Raw genomic sequence first — 21,285 nt, 5'->3', positions numbered from 1 at the left:
CCCACAGTGGCTCATGGGTCTGCTTACCCACATGTGGAACTGATCATGTGAATTATGCTTGTACCACCAATGTCAAGCATAACACAACTAGCTTTCAACCAATCATCATCTGTGTGTCAAACACGGGGCCTTACATTCCATTTCAATTACATTTAAATAATTTCAAATGAACAGGTGTCTTCACACCAGTGAAATTGTTACTGTAGTTCATTCAAATGTGTATTTTATATAGTCTAAAATACTGTCAACATATAGACCTACTATATATTTTCAACTAAATGTAGATTGATTCATTTCAATACCACAAGGACATAGCGCATAACCTGACCTCTATTGCAAATACATGCCTTTTTAATTACGGCTCCAACAGCGTCAGCACTGTGCGAAATAAAAAATCGCAACCTCATTGGATGATCAACCGAAGCGCTTCTCATGAATGAGAAAAAAATATAGGTTGCACACTGTAAGCAAGGCATGGGATGACAAGTCGGAGATATCGACAGGCAGCCGTGCAAACCTAAAGCATGCTTTGGGTTTAACAATCATTAAATATACACAGATATACACAGAGTGACAGATTTTAGAGTTCATGCCTTTGGAATCCACATGACAAGACGCGCGCAATCCAGAACAAGAGCGTCTTTACAGCGTTCCATCGTCAGGACGAGAGTCGTCTCTTTATCAAAGTATATTTTTTTCTGCGCACAATTTAATGGCCTATACTACGGGAGTGACATTTGTTAGAGACATGCTTGAAAGAACGAGCTAGAATCTTAGTTGAAAAAGCTTACATCTACAAAAATAGAACGACAGCTTCCCGAGTCAGAGCAAAAAAAATATGGATACTTGCTTAAGACGTCTGAAGCAGGAACTGGTATGTTGTCTTATTTGAGTTTTCTGCATGTTATAGTATACAATGTATGTTTGTTTTGATTGTTTTGTTTTTACTGTAAATACCGTTCTGATATACAATTTAAGTATATACATTCAGGTTTTGCATTCAGATTTTTGCAAGTTAAAATGCAACTAGGTAATAAAAGAGTAAACAGCAGCTAAATATACACGTTAATATTTCGTTATTGTTATACAGCTAGCCCACTGGGCACAGACATTTCAACATTTCAATTGTCAACTAACGTGAAATCAACAACAAATGTCACTATGTCATTGGATTTAGGTTAAAAGTTGTGTAAAAAAAAAATTAAAGACTAACGTTGATGACTTTTTGCAAATCCAATCACTTTTCCACGTTGATTCCAACGTCATCCCCATTTAATTATTTTGTTGAAATGATGTGGAATTAACGTTGTTTCGACCAGATTTTGCAACGTGGGGGGGTTGCATAATAAGGCACGGTGCAATTGACTCCGTTTATAAATGGTTTACTCAAGCAAATCAAATAGTTCAGTGCGAACATCATATCATGTACTTTTTGCAGACCGTTGTGCATGCGTCTGGGCGCCATGAACGGGAAGAAATGGTACAGTATAATGAATGGTCAAGCTTCCTGCTGCCTTTTCTTTTCATATTCAACTGCTGCTTCTTTTAATATTCTTATATTCATATTCCTAACCACCGAGGCGTGTATAGGCTATACACTCTCTTCAAACTCCTTTTAAACTGTGAAGGATGTTAATTTAAACTTAACCCACATGGCCATGGCAAGGCATGCAAGGTCTGCAACATTACTCTTCTGTGGCTTCTGGGTTGTCTGCACTGAATTCGCTTGTGTTGCCCATGCCAATGTTCACACATGTCTGTCTGTGTCTTCCCATTCCTGGTTCCCTGAACACCCATGGCACAGAGGTACACTGTACCATTATGCCAGTGGGGAAAAGCAAGGGTGTGTATAAGGGCACTAGAATAGAGTGGAAAAGAATAGAATACGGGCAGTAGTTTAGCCTTATGATCCAAGTCTACAGTCTTCTTATTGTACATGTGGATGTTATGTCTCATTTTATGGACTGTTTTATCATCTGGGGTCTCTGTAATGTCAAGAAAATGACAAACATCTGCAATAGACCTTGACTTGACCCTCTGATCCACCCGCCTTAGCTGGTAGGTAGCGCAGCACTATGTGTGGGAAAGTGTGGTGTCAAGAGGTCAAACTGAACAGTGGACTTTGAAAGGGGACAAGGATCTGCCACGCTGATCCTTAACACTGGGGCTCCTCAGGGGTGTGTACTTAGGCCCCTACTGTATTCCCTGTTCACCCATGACTGCGTGGCCAAACACGACTCCAACACCATCATTAAGTTTGCTGATGACACAACAGTGGTAGGCCTGATCACCAACAACAATGACACGGCCTATAGGGAGGAGGTCTGAGAACTGGCAGTGTGGTGCCAGGACAACAACCTCTCCCTCAATGTGAGCAAGTCAAAGGAGCTGATCGTGGACTACAGGAAAAGGCGGGCCAAACAGGTCTCCATTAACATTGACGGGGCTGTAGTGGAACGGGTCGGGAGTTTCAAGTTCCTTGGTGCCCACATCACCAACAAACTATCATTGTCCTAACATACCAAGACAGTCGTGGAGAGGGCACAACAAAACCTTTTCCCCCTTAGGAGACTGAAAAGATTTGGCATGGGTCCCCAGATCCTCAAAAGGTTCTACAGCTGCACCATCGAGAGCATCCTGACTGGTTGCATCACCGCCTGGTATGGCAACTGCTCGACATCTGACCACGAGGTGCTACAGAGGGTAGTGCGTACGGCCCAGTACATCACTGGGACCAAGCTTCCTGCCATCCAGGACCTATATAATAGGCGGTGTCAGAGGAAAGCCCATACAATTCTCAGAGACTCCAGTCACCCAAGTTATAGACTGTTTTCTCTGCTACCGCACAGCAAGCGGTACCGGAGCACCAAGTCTAGGACCAAAAGGCTCCTTAACAGTTTCTACCCCCAAGCCATTAGAACGCTGAACAATTCATAAAAATCGCCACCGGACAATTTACATTGACCCTCCCCCCTCTTGTACACTGCTGCTACTCGCTGTTTGTTTGTTACTTATGCATAGTTACTTCGCCCCCACCTACATGTACAGATTACCTCAACTAGCCTGTACCCCTGTACACTGACTCGGTATTGGTGCCACCTGTATATAGCCTCATTATTGTTATTCTTATTGTGTTACTTTTTATTATTACTTTATATTTTAGCCAACTTGGTAAATATTTGATCTTCTTCTTGAGCTGCACTGTTGGTTAAGGGCTTGTAAGTAAGAGTTTCACGGTAAAGTCTACACTTGTTCTATTCGGCGCATGTGACAAATAAAGTTTGATTTCATTTGATACCTAGTCAATTGCACAACTGAATGCATTTAACCCAACCCCTCTGAATCAGAGAGGTGCAGGGGGATGCCTTAATCTACATAATCGGTGCAGTTGTTGAGAAGGTTAACTGCCTTGCTCAAGGGCAGAACAGCAGATATTTCCAACCTGCCAGCTCAGCGTTGCTGTCCCAATTTGTTTTGTTTTTTTTTTTACATTTTATTTCACCTTTATTTAACCAGGTAGGCCAGTTGAGAACAAGTTCTCATTTACAATTGCGACCTGGCCGAGATAAAGCAAAGCAGTTCGACACATACAACGACACAGAGTTACACATGGAGTAAAGCAAACATACAGTCAATAATACAGTATAAACAAGTCTATATACGATGTCAGCAAATGAGGTGAGATAAGGGAGGTAAAGGCAAAAAAAGGCCATGGTGGCAAAGTAAATACAATATAGCAAGTAAAACACTGGAATGGTAGATTTGCAGTGGAAGAATGTGCAAAGTAGAAATAAAAATAATGGGGTGCAAAGGAGCAAAATAAATAAATAAATAAATAAAATAAATACAGTAGGGAAAGAGATAGTTGTTTGGGCTAGATTATAGGTGGGCTATGTACAGGTGCAGTAATCTGTGAGCTGCTCTGACAGTTGGTGCTTAAAGCTAGTGAGGGAGATAAGTGTTTCCAGTTTCAGAGATTTTTGTAGTTCGTTCCAGTCATTGGCAGCAGAGGCCCAACGCTCTAACCTGGCCTGGCTACCAGCCGCCCGTATATCTGGGACTATTTAAACCTGTGCTGACTACTGGAAACATACCAGAGCCTGATAGATCTCCTAACCATGACTCTTTACTTACATTTCCTTTCATATGGAAGTCCTGCATGGCAAAACAAACTCTTCCGTTCCTGACAATACAATGTTGCTAAGCGACGATGATTCATCATGAGTCACACAAAGACTCAGTCCTTTTCAATGTTCCCCTGAGTATCTTCTAAATGGCAGTTGAACACTTGCATGGTGCTGTTATCTCTGAGACTAAAGGATATCAAAGCTTTTGATATTGATACTAACATTTCATGGTTCTTCTATAGCTGTTATTCGCTTCACAACATTTAAACTAACTGGCTGTCAATTTGGAATTCTATTCAAAGGAGGGTGTGAGTGAGCCGTAAAGGTCATGGAACTTCTGAGAGGTGATCTCTGGCAATGTGGTTATGTCCTGAGGTGGTTAGCCAAGCTACTGTGCTCACAGAGTTTGTTTATTCTTTGTTACCTCGAGGGCGTTGGGCTGGTAGTGGTATGGCTCTGAGTCTGAGCAGTGGTCTCTTGTTCGTTTGTTTGGAGCCTCTCCTGTGGTTCCATTCTCCAGCCAGCCCTTCCTTCCCCTCAGCTAAAATTGGCCGAGGTCACATTGGCAGCTGCATGATGTGATCATTGTGTTTCAGAGATCGCTGATAACCTCCCACAAGGACTAATGCATTTATGCCACTCCAATCTGCACAGAGATCTGATGAATGTGATTCACAGTGAAAGTCAATTCTTCAACAGAAAACATAAGCAAGTTGCTCAAGACCTAATTCATTTCATGGTTATTGGGGCAGCAGGTTTGTAGTGGTTAGAGCATTGGGACAGTAACTGAAAGGTTGCTAGATTGAATCCCGAGATGACAAGTTAGAAATCTGTCGTTCTGCCCCTGAACAAGGCAAATAACCCACTGTTCCCGGTAGGCTGTCATTGTAAATAATACTTTTTTCTTAACTGACCTGCCTAGTTAAATAGACAAGTCAAAAATAGATAAAGTAATTACAATTATCTCGAGCGTTTGCAGTACAATGATGCAGTAACATTTGATATTGTTATTGTTGTGCATTTTGTTTGGATAGTAAACTAATGCTCACTTGAACAGCACACAGCATGTACAGACTTTCTGTTCTGCTGTTGGTCATTGTGAGCCAAGGCTCCAGATTGGATCACCAACCGTCTCCAAAACGGTTCTTCCAAAGAAGTAGCTTGGTAATCTCTCCCGCTTCACTCAGGCCAGGAAACTGCCCATTAGACCACCTCCCAGTGTTAGATGCCCCAGGAGGCCTGGTCTGGCTCACCCCACCTCTGGTCCCTGCTCTATGGTCAGCGCAGTGCAGCGGCTCACCCCACAACAGGGCTCTGCTCTATAACACGGCTACAACAATCAAACTAGTAGTAGTAGTTTAAAGGGTAATAAAGAAACTGTGATGCACATTCATGTAATAAACTATTTATCGTTATTGTGTCAATTGTATTTTTGTCCATATTGACCATCTCTAGTACAGAGGCATGGCCTGTATGCCCCCAACACACATCCTATTACTGCTCCTGACCAACACAGCCTACCATTCATACTCAATGAGAGGTGTGTGGGGGGTTTGTGGGGATGTTTGTGTGTGCGTGTGCGTGCATGTGCGTGTGTTTATGGGATAATGCCCTCTCTAAAAGCCCAGGGTTTGATAAGCTGGCCTTGGCCTCCCATTTCCCCTGCCTCTGGTCAACAACACTGAATGGCTCTCTTTACGTTCATGACATTAAATAAGGGTGTTTAGTTGACTGTCCCTTATGAGGGTTCTGCGAACAACCACACATACAGGGAGCCGGCTTTAACCATTCCAACTGGGTCAGGTTTGCTCGCATTTATTTTCTCCTTAACTGAATGAGAAAACACGTAAGAGCACAGACCCTAATCTCAACTGAGCGCAATATAGTGTTTGTTTATTTATGCTGGGTTGGATTTAATTCACATTCATGCATATTCAATGACTAATGTGTGTTAACTGAACACTCCTTTCCTGCTTTTAGCGAACAGTTTATAGGAATTTGAAGAAAGAAGCACTGACATCATCACCTTCTTAACTTTTAAAGGCCCAATGCAGCAGTTTTATATCAATATCAAATAATTTCTGGGTAACAATTAAGTACCTTACTGTAATCGATTTCCATTAAAATGGGCAAAATAGGTTTTTGTAAAAAAATATTTCTCAAGCAAGAATTTACCTCGGACTGTCTGGGAGTGGTCTGAGTGGGATGGGAAAACTGAAAACTAGCTATTATTGGCAGAGAGGTTTGGAACTCTCTTTGTTACTGGTTTATTAACCAATTTACCGAAACTCCCACCCATGCAAACCTGCTGAGTAGAAGGTCCTGTGTAGATTGTATTTTCAACCAGCCAGGCTGGTCTCATAGACTAGACGTGACATAGTAAACGAAAATCCATGACACTCAAATAAATATGATATGTTACGTTTGGTTACATAAGACAGAAGGTTACTGAAGGCAAAAACTAAAGGAAAAAACACAAACGTATAGTAATCCAAAGTTTGCGGGTTTGAATCTCATCACTAACAAATGTAGCTAATTAGCAACTTTGCAACTACTTACTGCTTTTTAGCCACTTTGCAACTAATTAGCATGTTAGCTAAACCTAACACTAACCCTTAACTATTTAACCTAACTCTTAACCTTAACCCCTAGCTCACCTAGCTAACATTAGCCACAATAAATTGGAATTTGTAACATATCATCCGTATTTCAAATTCTTAACATATTGTATCATACGATTTGTAATTCGTAAAATATAATACGAATTGTAATTCGTAACATATCATGTTACATCCACAAATTGATACATACCATACCAAACCTAACATAACATATCTATTTGAGTGTTCATTATGTGACGTCTACCCCTGAGTCCAGGTTGAACAAGGTTGAACCAGCAACTATCAGGAAATAACAGTGATAAAAAATTTCACACATTTACAATGTTAGTTTCATAAGCTGTTGTGCAATCTGATATAAAACACAGGAAAAACATACATTGTTCTGCACTGGGCCTTTAATGGCTGATCATCCAACATTAATTCGAGACTGGCAGCGATTACTCCCAGAGTTTGAGAGTATTGAGTTCTTCATTGACTATTTAGCTTTAGTTTGTGTGTGAGGATGGCTGCATTGCCTTCAGCCTGCACTCTTACTTCTCAATACATACTCAGTCATTCCCCAAACCCTTACAGCTGACAGTTACAGGCAGACAGTAACATATCACAATGCTGAAGTAATGCTAGCACACTAACATTACTGAAAGCTGCGGACTTAGCGTCAGTATTTGAGACATTGCTTAAGTTAATGGTACCACACAGTGTTTCATGCCCTGAAGCTCCTGATTCACAGATTTCGACCTGGAGGATGTGGAGCAGCGCCTGTCTGTTCCAGTTAATATGAGAGGGAGGCGAATAGCAGCCGTATTCTATGAGTCACTGACTCAAGCCATCTCTGCAACACATTACAGTAAACATCTGGGGTGGTACAGTACTCTGCCCTGGGGGACAGGGGGGTGAGCAGTCACTCAGTCAGTCTCCAGCAAAAATCTGATGCCAGCTATAGGATATGATTTGGGGTGGCAAGTAGCCAAGTGGTTAGAGTGTTGGACTAGTAACCGAAAGGTTGCAAGATCGAATCCCTGAGCTGACAAGGTAAAAATCTGTCGTTCTGCCCCTGAACAAGGCAGTTAACCCACTGTTCCTAGGCCGTCATTGAAAATAAGAATTTGTTCTTAACTGACCTGCCTAGTTAAAAATAAAAATCTGGGGGCACGGAGAAGGGAGCAGTAAGCAAGGCATTAAAAAATGAACAAGTTAGCCAGCTAGATTCCATGAGAATAGGATGAATAGTAGCATCTCCAAACAGGGGTTGTAGTGAAGCTGTAGAAGGTTAACTTCTATACCTTGTGACGTAGTCTTTTGAATCATACTGGTGTAATGTTTTTGAAAAAGCCACGTTGTTTAATGGAGATGTCTGTAATTGGGAAAGTGTGCATCATTTTGTTGAACTTTGATGTGGTTTGAAGTAAAACGTAATTATATACAGTCTGTTCCCCAGCTTCTAAAGACTCCAGCTAATTATACCTAATGAAGTCAACCATAGGTGTTAGCGCCTAGAACCGCAGGAGAACACAGAGATGACCTCATTGTTCCAATTACCTTCTCCTTCTATAATGGCAACTCAGGAACAAAGACTCCTTTGTCTCCAGCATATGCTTAGATAGACATATTATATGACCTTTGCCAATGTTATTCATACCCTAAGTTATTCCACTATCTTTCCATATGCTTCAGAGTAGGCCTACTGATGTTACTTTTCATTTTCAGTAGAAATGTCAGCTGAGCTGCGTATTGATTCAAATGACATCTTCTATGAGACCTTTTCAAGTGCTTCTTGATGCGTAATGATCTTTGTTGGAATATGTGGGACTGAAAGGCCAGTTTAGCGTTTGTCAGTGCAGTGGCTCTTGCAACGGTTAAAAGTAGACAAATTACAAAATTCAACAGATTATTTTTCATGCAGATTAACTTGAGTTACTCTTTCAATATGAAAGTATGAAGTATTTTCAATGTGATTCAAGAGGGCTCTTTACATATGAAGCATTATAACATGTTATTAACATGTCGTTACATAAAAACAACAGTCATACACTAGGACAAACTTGCAGATTATTATATTCACCTCTCAATCACTGCTGGTGATACTCTCCTGTCTGTCATATGCTACTGTGTTAGTTACTGTAAAACAGGATCCAATGCTTTCCCACTAGGCACTAATGGTACCCAGATACAGTACCACTGACCTTGTGATTTATGACACCCACCCACGTCCCGTTCTTCAATAATTTAGACCGCTGCGCCACGTCTAGATGGATTAAGGCACTGCATCTCAGTGCTAGAGGCATCAATACAGACCCTGGTTCGATCCCGGGCTGAATCACAACCGGCCGTGATCGGGAGTCCCATAATTGCGGCGCACAATTGGCCCAGCGTCGTCCGGGTTAGGGGAGTGTTTGGCCAAGGTAAATAAGAATTTGTTTTCAACTGACTTGCCTAGTTAAATAAAGGTTAAAAAAAATACAACATATGGCAAGGCCCCCATAACGACCCTCACACCCGAACTTACCCTGCTGTTACCCCAAAAACCACTTCCACTGCTGCTGACTCTCACCCGGTCTGTGTCAATCAATGTGTGCTTGAGTGAACCCACCCCCACAGTTAGGGATTAACGTCTAGACACACAGTTGATTGGCTACCAGGACAGGCACTGGCCCTGATTGGCAGGGGCTTCATATAGGGGCTGACAGGAAGGGCTGTTTGAAAGGTGAGAGAGAGGGGAGCAGAGACGGACTGACAGAGCAGCCAACAGAGAGGAGAAAGGGAAAGACTTCTGGGAAAGTTATAACAAGGTAAATTGATTTATTAGGATCTTAGACTCATGGATAGATTGATGATCTAGGACGTATGGAGGGAGATATGCTGGGCAATGTAAACATATGTTTTCCATGCCAGTAAAGCCCCTTAAATTGAAATATTTAATTGATATAAAGGTGAATGTTGATGTGTCTGCCCTGTAAAAGTTTCAAGAACATTGACAGACCAGAGGTTTTCTATATGTCATTGTATTGAACAGCACTTTATCTTACTTGTTTCGATGTTTGTATTCTAATGGGAGTTGGAGCAATCTCATATAATGTTACATTGTTGGTATGGTGGGCAGATTGTGTTACCCAGGTGGAGGAGTTGTTCTAGGGTGAAAGCTGTCTATATTCAGAGAGATCTGTGTTCAGTGAAAACCCATAGTTGATCAGACTACTGAAATGTTATCCATTATTTTATCAATTTTACCAATGCGCTATTCAAATGTTCGAATACAACATGCTATTCTCAAAAGGATATCCGCAAATCTTTTTATATTTCTGTAAAGCTACATTTGACGTAAGATCACACAGCTTTGCTTTTAATAGGTTGCATTCGCCTCTGTGTATTCTTAATTTCAAAGACATAACAATCATATCAAAGTGAGTCAGGGTGCATGACTTCATTTTTAACAAGACATGGGGTCAGGTTGTTGCCTCAGGGATTAGTTGGTTGCAGGGGAAACAGTTACAACATGGTCACATGACGTAAGCTCAGTCCCACAGGATGCTGGCCCAGAGAAAGAGAGAGAGCTACAGTCAGTGCTACTCCTCCCTACAGCTGCCGGGCGACAGGGTCCTCTCGCATATTCAGGCCAGATGGGGGCCCTATCATTCAAAATGGGTCACGTGACTGAACAAACCATGTGTGGCCTCAAAACACAAAAGGGCAACAGTGCAGAGAGCGATTAACTGTAGCAACACTAAAGGAAGAATTCATTCATATGTTAGTACCATGTGTACATTTTGGTTTGTCCTTGAGTGCATTTATTTGTCCTAAGAGGTGCTGTGATCTAACATAAGTTCAACCGTACAGGGGCAATGAAAACAATGGTCGATGTTTGACAGAAGGTTATGGGTCAAGTGCTTGAATGGATGAGTTTTGCGGGTCCTTTTGTGAAGCTAACTAGCCATTTCCCTGTTGTTTTTTTCTCCCTCCTCTCCCTCTCTACAGGTGTCTATGAAGGAGGCAGGAGATGGCCTCCATGCTCAGATGAACTCCATGATGGGGGCTCTTCAGGAACTCAAGCTTCTACAGGTGCAGACAGCGCTAGAGCAGCTAGACATCTCAGGGAGGTCTGTCCAAAGGGCGGCCCTACCACCAGCAGAGGACACATGCCCTGGCCCTATCCCCAGCCCCAATGCTACCATTGGCTTTGGCCACGATGAGACCCTGAGGCCCCCCCTGGTCAGGACATCCAGCCGGGGGGGACACCAGAGCAGCCTGGGCACCTCGCCCTCTTCCTCCAGCCTGGAGACAGTAGAGACTGAGAGTGAGAACCAGCCTCTCCCTCTCCCCCGCAGAGTGTCTGGATACACCACCTCACAGGTGGAGTACTGTGGCCCACGTCTTAGCCAAGTGTTTCCAGAGCATCATCAGCCGGCTCACTCAGGCCAGGTATTGGATCTCCCTGGCATTCTCTACAGCCTGTCCAGGGAAGGCCCCTCGCTAGACAGCGACTACTCCCAGGACAGCATGGACGACTCCAGAGACTGGACCTCCTCGCTCATGAGCCACAGCCGGAACCGGCAGCCGCTGGTGCTGGGGGACAACGTTTTCGCCGACCTGGTGGGAAACTGGCTGGACCTGCCTGAGCTGGAGAAGGAGGAGATGATTGGCTGGACCGACAGGCCCGACTCCCCGGCCCACCCTCTCTGTCTCAGCCGCTCCCAGGAGATCTGCAGGAAGGTCTCTCTGACCACCAATATCTTCAAGAAGTTCCTGCGCAGTGTGAGGCCCGACAGGGACAAGCTACTTAAGGAGAGGCCAGGCTGGATGGTCCCTGAGAGTCAGGAGGCCGAGCTCTTTAAGAGGCCCAAGAAAGTGTCTAAGCAGCAGACCAAGGGGAGCTTCTACCTCCCATTCTGGGCAGGTGTAGGGCAGCAGGGTAAGGGACGGCCATGTCCCCAGTTGGCTGAGGAGAGACATCCCACGAGCCAGGGCCAGTTCTCTGGGCTTTACATAGACAGGAGACAAGGGGCCAGAATGGAGAAAATGCTGCCCTTGTTTGACTATAACACGGCTGTGTGGGTGTGATGCTGACGCTGCTCTAGGATGCTGCGGTGGTGGCAGGTGTTGGGGATTTGGCTGGGAGCTCTTGGGTGGAAACAAGGAGGTTTGTGTGTCTGTCTGTCTCCTTCTCCAAGAGAAAAGGCAGACTGAGGGATGAATATCCAGACTATTTCCCAATAGAGAGATTATCAGGGAAACTGTTTGTCTGACAATCCTAAGACCTTTTTGTCTGTGACTGTGAGAGCAAGCAGGACTTTCTCTAATAGATGGGTTCACCAAAGTTAATAAGATTCTAATGAGTGCATAAGTGCCCTGGACTATACAATATACGGTACTTCAATATGGACATAATAATGCTCTGAATTTCTCTCGAGTTGTTACAGCATCATCATGGTTTCAAACCTCAACCCTGTTTCATATGTTTGAATTCTACTGTATACCCAAGTGTATCCCCACCCTCATCTCGTACTTCTGTCAGTTGTGACACATCCTGCATGGGCACTACTAAATGTTTCATCTATGACATTGTGAAACAGTCACTGAACTGCCACTGAACACAACCACAGGTGCTTCTCTGCCTCGCTGCCCAGAGTCAGACGGTTGGATGAATACACACAGAGTGTAATATTGTTCCATCAGCCTAACTCAGGGATCGGGATGTGGCCTGTGTGACCGACTGGGTTCAAACCTGGATCTCCTGTACACCACAAGACTGTTAGCCCGCTGAGGTAAAGCCTAGGTATTAGCTTGGGAAGCTAACACAGGTCTTCGGGTCTCAGGCAAGGTTACTCATCACATGGTTCCTTGGTTCCGAACCACCTCTGTTACATCTTCACCATCCACCTACACACACAGGATAGGGATAAAGGCCCAGTGCAAGTCAAAAAATAGATTCACCTGTGTTTTATATATATTTCCACACTATGAGGTTGTGAAAATGATTGTAATGCCATTTTAGTGTAAGAGCTGTTTGAAAAGACATGCAGACATGATGGAACATCGTGACTCTTCAGCCAATCCTCCTGGATAGTGTATTATACATGGCAGAGAGAGAGGGAGTGAGAGCGAAAGAGCTGTGTACCATCTGGCTGCCTACAGTTACATAAGGACAAGCTAGCAGCACAGACAAGAGGTGCAGTCATTCAGCGTAGGCTGTCGAGTGTTTTGAAACCAACCCTAAGCTGTGATGCTGAAGTTACATGTATAGGTCCTATGTATGTAATGCCAGACAGGGCCTGGAGACAGGGCCTGGAGACAGGGCCTGGAGACAGGGCCTGGAGACAGGGCCTGGAGACAGGGCCTGGAGACAGGGCCTGGAGAGTTCATGTAGAAAGCAGAGGACTGAGGAGGAGAATGTTTACAGTGAACCATTCCACATGTACATGCAGTACTAAATGTCATGATGTCAACAAAGTCGATTAGCCGTTGTGTAAAGTCATTTTAAAAAGGGACTTAAAGAGAGGGAGGTTGAACCCGGTAGATATGTGGTTAGACCAAGCACTCTTTATCAAACTGTATGAAGGAGGTGTTGTGAAGAGATTTGAGAGAGCAGCATGAACATTAGAATGGTTTAGCAACATTTGCAATCATTTTCCAGAGCTGAGCTCCACATATAATTTCCTCAGGGAAATCACTGTAATTACAAAAACTATTTATCTTCTTTAGAAAACACACGGTGTGCAAGTACAATCCTCAGCCCTCACTAGTAATAAGAGTGGCCTGAGAAGTCAAACATCACCCCATCCATTAATTCAACAGACATGATTATGAATGTTCCAATGCAGCCATTTTTATCTCAATATCAAATAATTTCTTGGAAATAATTAAGTAACTTACTGTGATTGTTTTCAATTAAAATTGTCAAAAAGAAACAAAAATACCTTCTTAGCATGAGCAATTTCTCAATCAAAAATATAGCTAGGACTGAGTGGGGAAGGGAAAACTGAAAACTAGTTGTTATTGGCAGAGAGGTTTGGAACACTCATTATTATCTCACCAGGCAGGCCAAAACTCCATCCCCCCAAAACAGGCTGAAATTTCAGGCGGTCTATTCAAACAGCTCTTACACTAATAGGGCTTTATCATAATTTTCACAATTTCACAGCATTACTCCAACCTCATAGTGTGGAAATATATATAAAACACAGGCAAATCATGTTTTTGACTGTACTGGGCCTTTAAATATCTCTTCATGTACTGAAAACACATGGGTTTCTTTCAATATTCAGGTCGGATTATATTCAGTAAATCACACACACAGACGGACGGTCTCTACAAAAACTGTTATGCCATAAGAGCCTCTATGAGCCTCTCTCTGCCTGTAGTCCTATTCATATTTACAGCTATAATTGTAATTTTAGCACTGTTGTTAAAACTGCGGTTCTGCGAACCTCAAAGTGTTCCTGAGTGTAAATTTGCACTGTAAAACTTCCACTGGCTCTTTGTAAATTAAACTTTTTTCTGAAGAGACTGGTTTCTTGACTGGAAATTGAATTTGTAATCATCTGAACATAAATGTACTATTTGACCGGTGACCAATTTTTATTGGGTGATTCTAATGTTGACCCAACATACTTCTAAACAATTTGTCTGTCTTGCTACGTTTAGATTTGTGGGGATATGTTTTATATATCAACGATAATCCAGCCTTCTCTTTACTGAAAAGTTCCGAGTAGGATTTGACTCTGACCTGCTCTAGTCTACTCTGACCTGCTCTACTCTGCCCTGCTCTACTCTAGTCTGCCCTGCTCTACTCTGCCCTGCTCTACTCTGCCCTGTTCTACTCTACTCTGCCCTTCTTTGCTCTACTCGGCCCTTCTTTGCTCTACTCTGCCCTACTCTACTCTACTCTGCCCTGCTCTACTCTGCCCTTCTCTGCTCTACTCTGCCCTGCTCTACTCTACTCTGCTCTGCTCTTCTCTGCCCTGCTCTACTCTGCCCTACTCTACTCTTCTCTGCTCTACTCTACTCTTCTCTGCTCTACTCTGCCCTACTTTACTCTGTCCTGTCCTGCCCTACTCTACTCTTCTCCGCTCTACTCTACTCTGCCCTGCTCTACTCTGCCCTACTCTACTCTACTCTGCCCTGCTCTACCCTGCTCTACTCTACTCTGCTCTGTTCTACTCTACTCGGCCCTTCTCTGCTCTACTCTGCCCTGCTCTACTATACTCAGCCCTTCTCTGCTCTACTCTACTCTGCCCTTCTCTGCTCTGCTCTACTCTACTTTGCCCTTCTCTGCTCTACTTTACTCTGCCCTACTCTACTCTGCTCTTCTCTGCTCTGCTGTCCCGGCCGGGAGGAGGCCATGCCCTCCGCATCCCCCAGCTCTGGGTTAACCCGGATGGCGAGTTACTTCACCTCCTGTTGAGCGCACACCGAAACAGCCCCTCCGATGGTTCCTGTACGAATCGATGGCATCGACACCCACGCTCTGCTAGACTCCGGCAGCATGGTGACCCTGGCCCACCCGCAGTGGCTCACACGAGAGGGGAAGGATGAACCAGGGGACGAGGAGGTGACGGTGTCCTGTGTACACGGGGACACGAAGAGGTACCCAACGGTGCCAGTGAGGATAACCACCCCAAGGGGGGAGTGCTAGATTCACGTGGGAGCTGATCCTAACCTACCCATGTCCATTCTCCTCGGTCAAGACTGCCCTCTCTTCCAGGCCCTGTGGAGAAGGGACCTGGGGAGGCGAGCACGGGAGGTAGGAAGAAAATGAAAAAGGACGGTGGCCTGTGCAACCCAACCCCCGGCACGAGAGGTGTCCACTGGGCCCGAGTCGGACCCGGAGGAAGGAGACGATCCCGCTCCGGCAAGCGAGCCACCTTTGAGAGGAAGACCTCAGGCTCCCCTTTATGGAGGTGGTGGCCCTAGACGGACCTCCCAACACTGGAATCCTCACGGGTCAGTTCGGGATGGCCCAGTTAGTGGATTACGCCACCCGGTATCCTGAGGCAATCCCGCTACGCACGGCGGCAGCAAAAGGTATCGCACGACACCTTCTCGTGTTATACCTCTTCCATTTATTTAGCTGGGTGGGTATTCCGCAGGAAATCCTGACGGACCAGGGCACCGCGATCATGTCTTGGGTGATGAAAGATGTCTGCAATCTGTTACAAATAAAACAGGTGAGGACCAGTGTGTACCATCCACAAACGGACGGGATGGTGGAATGCTTCAACAAGACCCTAAAACAGATGCTGAATAAGGTCATTGAGAGAGACGGGAGGAACTGGGACCAGCTGCTGCCCCACCTGATGTTTTCAGTGCGCGAGGTACCCCAAGCATCCACAGGGTTCTCCCCCTTTGAGCTCCTGTATGGCCGTCGGCCCCGCGTGCTGCTGGACCTAGCCAAGGAGGTCTGTGAAGAGCAGCCAACCCCCCTTCACAGTGTAGTAGAACATGTGGAGGAGATGAGGGAGAGGATGACAGCGATTTGGCCAGTGGGAGGGAGCACATGGCCCAGGCGCAATGTGCCCAGGAGCGTGTCTATAACCAGGGGGCCCAACCACGAGAGTTCCAACCTGGTGAGAAGGTCTTGGTGGTGATCCCTACAACGGAGAGTAAATTCCTGGCTACGTGGCATGGACCCTACGACATCGTTGAGCGGGTAGGCGACATCAACTATAAGGTCAGCATACCGGGGCGGAGAAAACACCAGCTTTACCATGTGAATTCACTGAAGAAATGGCACGCATGGAAGGCACTGTGCGTAACGTGGACCCGGCCACAGCAGGGCCCGCCCTCGGTCAAAGTTGCAATGGGGGAAGACCTCAGTCCAACCCAATGACAAGAGCTCAGAGAGTTGGTCCAGCGGAAATTGGCCGTGTTCTCCGAGGTGCCGGGGCGCACGGATCTCGTGGAACATCATATCCAGACCCGTTCAGGAGAAAATGTGCGTAAACGGCCAAACCGGATACCAGATCCCGGAGGGTGGCAGTCCAGCAGGACTGGGGGTAAATGGGGGTACTGGAGTCAGACAGTGAGTGGTCTAGCCCCATAATGCTACACCACGGAACCATCCGCTTCTGTAATGACTTCCGGGGCCTGAACGAGGTCAGTAAGTTCAATGCCTACCCCATCTCCTGGGTGGACGAACTGGTCGACCACTTGGGGATGGCGAGATATGTCAGCACCTTGGGCCTGATGAAGGGGTACTGGCAGGTGCCACTGGCAGTGGCCTCCCGAGAGAAGACTGCCTTCTCCACCACGGGGGGGCTATACCACTACCGGGTTCTGCCTTTCGGGCTCCACGGGGCACCAGCAACCTTTCAGGAACTCATGGACCGCATCCTGCGGCCGCACAGTGAGTACGCAGCTGCTTATCTGGACGACATAATTGTGCACAGTGACCGTTGGGAGTCACATCTTTGTAGGTTACAGGCCATGGTGGATGCGCTAAGGGATGCAGGTCTGACCGCGAACCCCCACAAGTGCAAACTGGGCCTCGCCAAGATGGAGTACCTGGGCTATCAGATCGGGAGAGAAATTGTGAAACCCCAAGAAAAAAAATCGCTGCCATTAGGAGGTGGCCAGTCCCCCGAACCAAGAGGCAGGTGAAGTCATTCCTGGGGTTAGAAGGGTACTACAGTAGATTTGTAGCCTGATGAATTTACTGTGTTAAATGAGGCCTCACCTCCTGGTTACACTAGTGACCATATCCCCCTTGCATCCCGCAAAGGCGGAGGTGTTGCTAACATTTACGATAGCAAATTTAAATTTGTCTTTTGAGCTTCTAGTCATAAAATCTATGCAGCCTACCAAATCACTTTTTATAGCTACTGTTTACAGGCCTCCTGGGCCATATACAGCGTTCCTCACTGAGTTCCCTGAATTCCTATCGGACCTTGTAGTCATAGCAGATAATATTCTAAATTTTGGTGAGTTTAATATTCACATGGAAAAGTCCACAGCCCCACTCTAATACGCTTTCGGAGCCATCATCGAGTGGGTTTTGTCCAACATGTCTCTGGACCTACGCACTGCCACAGTCATACTCTGGACCTAGTTTTGTCCCATGGAATAAATGTTGTGGATCTTAATGTTTTTCCTCATGACCCTGGACTATTGGACCACCATTTTATTGCGTTTGCAATCGCAAGAAATAATCTGCTCAGACCCCAACCAAGGAGCATCAAAAGTCGTCCTATAAATTCTCAGACAGCTCAAACGATTCCTTGATGCCCTTCCAGACTCCCTCTGCCTACCCAAGGACATCAGAAGACAAAAATCAGTTAACCACCTAACTAAGGAACTCAATTTAACCTTGCGCAACACTAGATGCAGTTGCACCCCTAAAAACTAAAAACATTTGTCATAAGAAACTAGCTCCCATACAGAAAATACCCGAGCTCTGAAGCAAGCTTCCAGAAAATTGGAACGGAAATGGCTCCACTCCAAACTGGAAGTCTTCCGACTAACTTGGAAAGACAGTACCATGTAGTATCGAAGAGCCCTCACTGCTGCTCGATCATTCTATTTTTCCAACTTAATTGAGGAGAACAATCCGAAATTTATTTTTGATACTGTCACAAAGCTAACTAAAAAAGCAGCATTCCCCAAGAAAGGATGCCTTTCACTTCAGCAGTAATAAATTCATGAACATCTTTGAGGAAACGATCATGATCATTAGAAAGCAAATTACGGACTCCCCTTTAAATCTGCATATTCCTCCAAAGCTCAGTTGTCCTGAGTCTGCACAACTCTGCCAGGACCTAGGATCAAGGGAGACACTCAAGTGTTTTAGTACTATATCTCTTGACACAATGATGAAAATAATCATGGCCTCTAAACCATCAAGCTGCATACTGGACCCTATTCCAACTAAACTACTGAAAGAGCTGCTTCCTGTGCTTGGCACTCCTATGTTGAACATAATAAACGGCTCTCTATACACCGGATGTGAACCAAACTCACTAAAAGTGGCAACAATAAAGCCTCTCTTGAAAAAGCCTAACCGTGACCCAGAAAATATAAAAAACTATCGGCCTATATCGAATCTTCCATTCCTCTCTAAAATATTAGAAAAAGCTGTTGCGCAGCAACTCACTGCCTTCCTGAAGACAAACAATGTATACAAAGCACGAGGACAGATGCAGAGCCTCGGTCTGACGCCATTAAAAGGTAATTTACCACCTTCACATGTGCAGTCTCAGTGCTATGGTGGGGTCTAAAACCAGACTGAAGCATTGTTCCTAGACCTTGGTGCTGCTTTTGATACCATCGATCACCACATTATTTTGGAGAGATTGGAAACCAAATTGGTCTACACAGACAAGTTCTGGCCTGGTTTAGATCTTATCTGTCGGAAGATATCAGTTTGTCTCTGTGAATGGTTTGTCCTCTGAAAAATCAACTGTAAATTTCAGTGTTCCTCAAGGTTTCGTTTTTGTTTTCACTATATATTTTACCTCTTGGGGATGTCATTCGAAAACATAATGTTAACTTTCACTGCTATGCGGATGACACACAGCTGTACATTTCAATGAAACATGGTGAAGCCCCAAAATTGCCCTCGCTAGAAGCCTGTGTTTCAGACATAAGGATGGCTGCAAACATTCTACTTTTAAACTTGGACAAAACAGAGATGCTTGTTCTAGGTCCCAAGAAACAAAGAGATCTTCTGTTGAATCTGACAATGAATCTTGATGGTTGTACAGTCGTCTCAAATAAAACTGTGAAGGATCTCGGTGTTACTCTGGACCTTGATCTCTCTTTTGACGAACATATCAAGACTGTTTCAAGGACAGGTTTTTTCCATCTACGTAACATTGCAAAACTCAGAAACTTTCTGTCCAAAAATGATGCAGAAAAATTGATCCATGCTTTTGTTACTTCTAGGTTAGACTACTTCAATGCTCTACTTTCCGGCTACCCGGATAAAGCACTAAATAAACTTCAGTTAGTGCTAAATACGGCTGCTAGAATCCTGACTAGAACCAAAGAATTTGATCATATTATTCCAGTGCTAGCCTCCCTACACTGGCTTCCTGTTAAGGCAAGAGCTCAAGGTTTTACTGCTAACCTACAAAGCATTACATGGGCTTGCTCCTACCTATCTCTCTGATTTGGTCCTGCCGTACATACCTACACGTACGCTATGGTCACAAGAAACAGGCCTCCTAATTGTCCCTGGAATTTCTAAGCAAACAGCTGGAGGCAGGGCTTTCTCCTATAGAGCTCGATTTTTATGGAATGGTCTACCTACCCATGTGAGATACGCAGACTCGGTCTCAACCTTTAAGTCTTTACTGAAGACTCATCTCTTCGGTGGGTCATATGATTGAGTGTAGTCTGGCCCAGGAGTGTGAAGGTGAACGGAAAGGCTCTGGAGCAACGAGCTGCCCTTGCTGTCTCTGCCTGGCCGGTTCCCCTCTCACCACTGGGATTCTCTGCCTCTAACCCTATTACTGGCTTACTGGTGCTCTTCCATGCTGTCCCTAGGAGAGGTGCGTCACTTGAGTGGGTTGAATCGCTGACGTGGTCTTCCTTTCTGGGTTGGCGCCCCCCCTTTGGGTTGTGCCGTGGCGGAGATCTTTGTGGGCTATACTCGGCCTTGTCTCAGGATGGTAAGTTGGTGGTTGAAGATATCCCTCTAGTGGTGTGGGGGCTGTGCTTTGGCAAAGTGGGTGGGGTGATATCCTGCCTGTTTGGCCCTGTCCGGGGGTATCATCGGATGGCGCCACAGTGTCTCCTGACCTCTCCTGTCTCAGCCTCCAGTATTTATGCTGCAGTAGTTTATGTTTTGGGGGGCTAGGGTCAGTCTGTCATATCTGAAGTATTTCTCCTGTCTTATCCTGTGTCCTGTATGAATTAAAGTATGCTCTCTCTAATTATATATTTTTCTTTCTTTCTTTCTCTCTCTCGGAGGACCTGAGCCCTAGGACCATGCCTCAGGACTACCTGGCATGATGACTCCTTGCTGTCCCCAGTCCACCTGGCCATGCTGCTGCTCCAGTTTCAACTGTTCTGCCTGCGGCTATGGAACCCTGCGGCTATGGAACCCTAACCTGCTGTTTTCAACTCTTTAGCAACAGCAGAGGCTTGGTTTCTGTACAGCACTTTGAGATATCAGCTGATGTACGAAGGGCTAAATAAATACATTTGATTTGATTTGATATATGTTCTTAGTTCTACATTTTTTTGAAAGGGGCATGCTTATTTAAGATGGTTAGGAAATGACTTTTAAAGAACAACAAGGCATCCTCTGCTGACGGGATGAGGTCAATATTCTTCCAGGATACCCGGGCCAGGTCGATTAGAAAGGCCTGTTCGCAGAAGTGTTTTAGGGAGCGTTTGACAGTGGACCCATAGCGGATGCAGACAAGCATTTCTGAGATTCTGATTGAAAACAGGAGAGATATATTTGGAGGGCAAGTTGGTCAGGATAATATCTGTGAGGGTGCCCATGTTTACGGATTTGCGGTTGTACCTGGTGGGTTCCTTGATCATTTGTGTGAGATTGAGGGCATCTAGCTTACATTGGCCGTGGTGTTAAGCATATC

The 21,285-nt window shown here is 45.0% G+C and overlaps 1 protein-coding gene across 1 annotated transcript; it reads left to right on the top strand.

The window, feature by feature from the left end:
- The first annotated feature begins 485 nt into the window (after positions 1-485).
- Positions 486-14,241, top strand: LOC139369918 (PAK4-inhibitor INKA2-like). The gene is made up of 2 exons (XM_071109201.1): positions 486-874; positions 10,721-14,241. The coding sequence occupies exons 1-2, from the start codon at positions 839-841 to the stop codon at positions 11,801-11,803; spliced, it is 1,119 nt and encodes a 372-aa protein (XP_070965302.1). The 5' UTR covers positions 486-838; the 3' UTR covers positions 11,804-14,241.
- Positions 14,242-21,285: the final 7,044 nt, after the last annotated feature.

Source organism: Oncorhynchus clarkii, chromosome 17 (genome assembly GCF_045791955.1).
Source record: "Oncorhynchus clarkii lewisi isolate Uvic-CL-2024 chromosome 17, UVic_Ocla_1.0, whole genome shotgun sequence".
NCBI lineage: Eukaryota > Metazoa > Chordata > Actinopteri > Salmoniformes > Salmonidae > Oncorhynchus > Oncorhynchus clarkii.
This window is presented reverse-complemented; position numbering and strand designations above follow the sequence as displayed.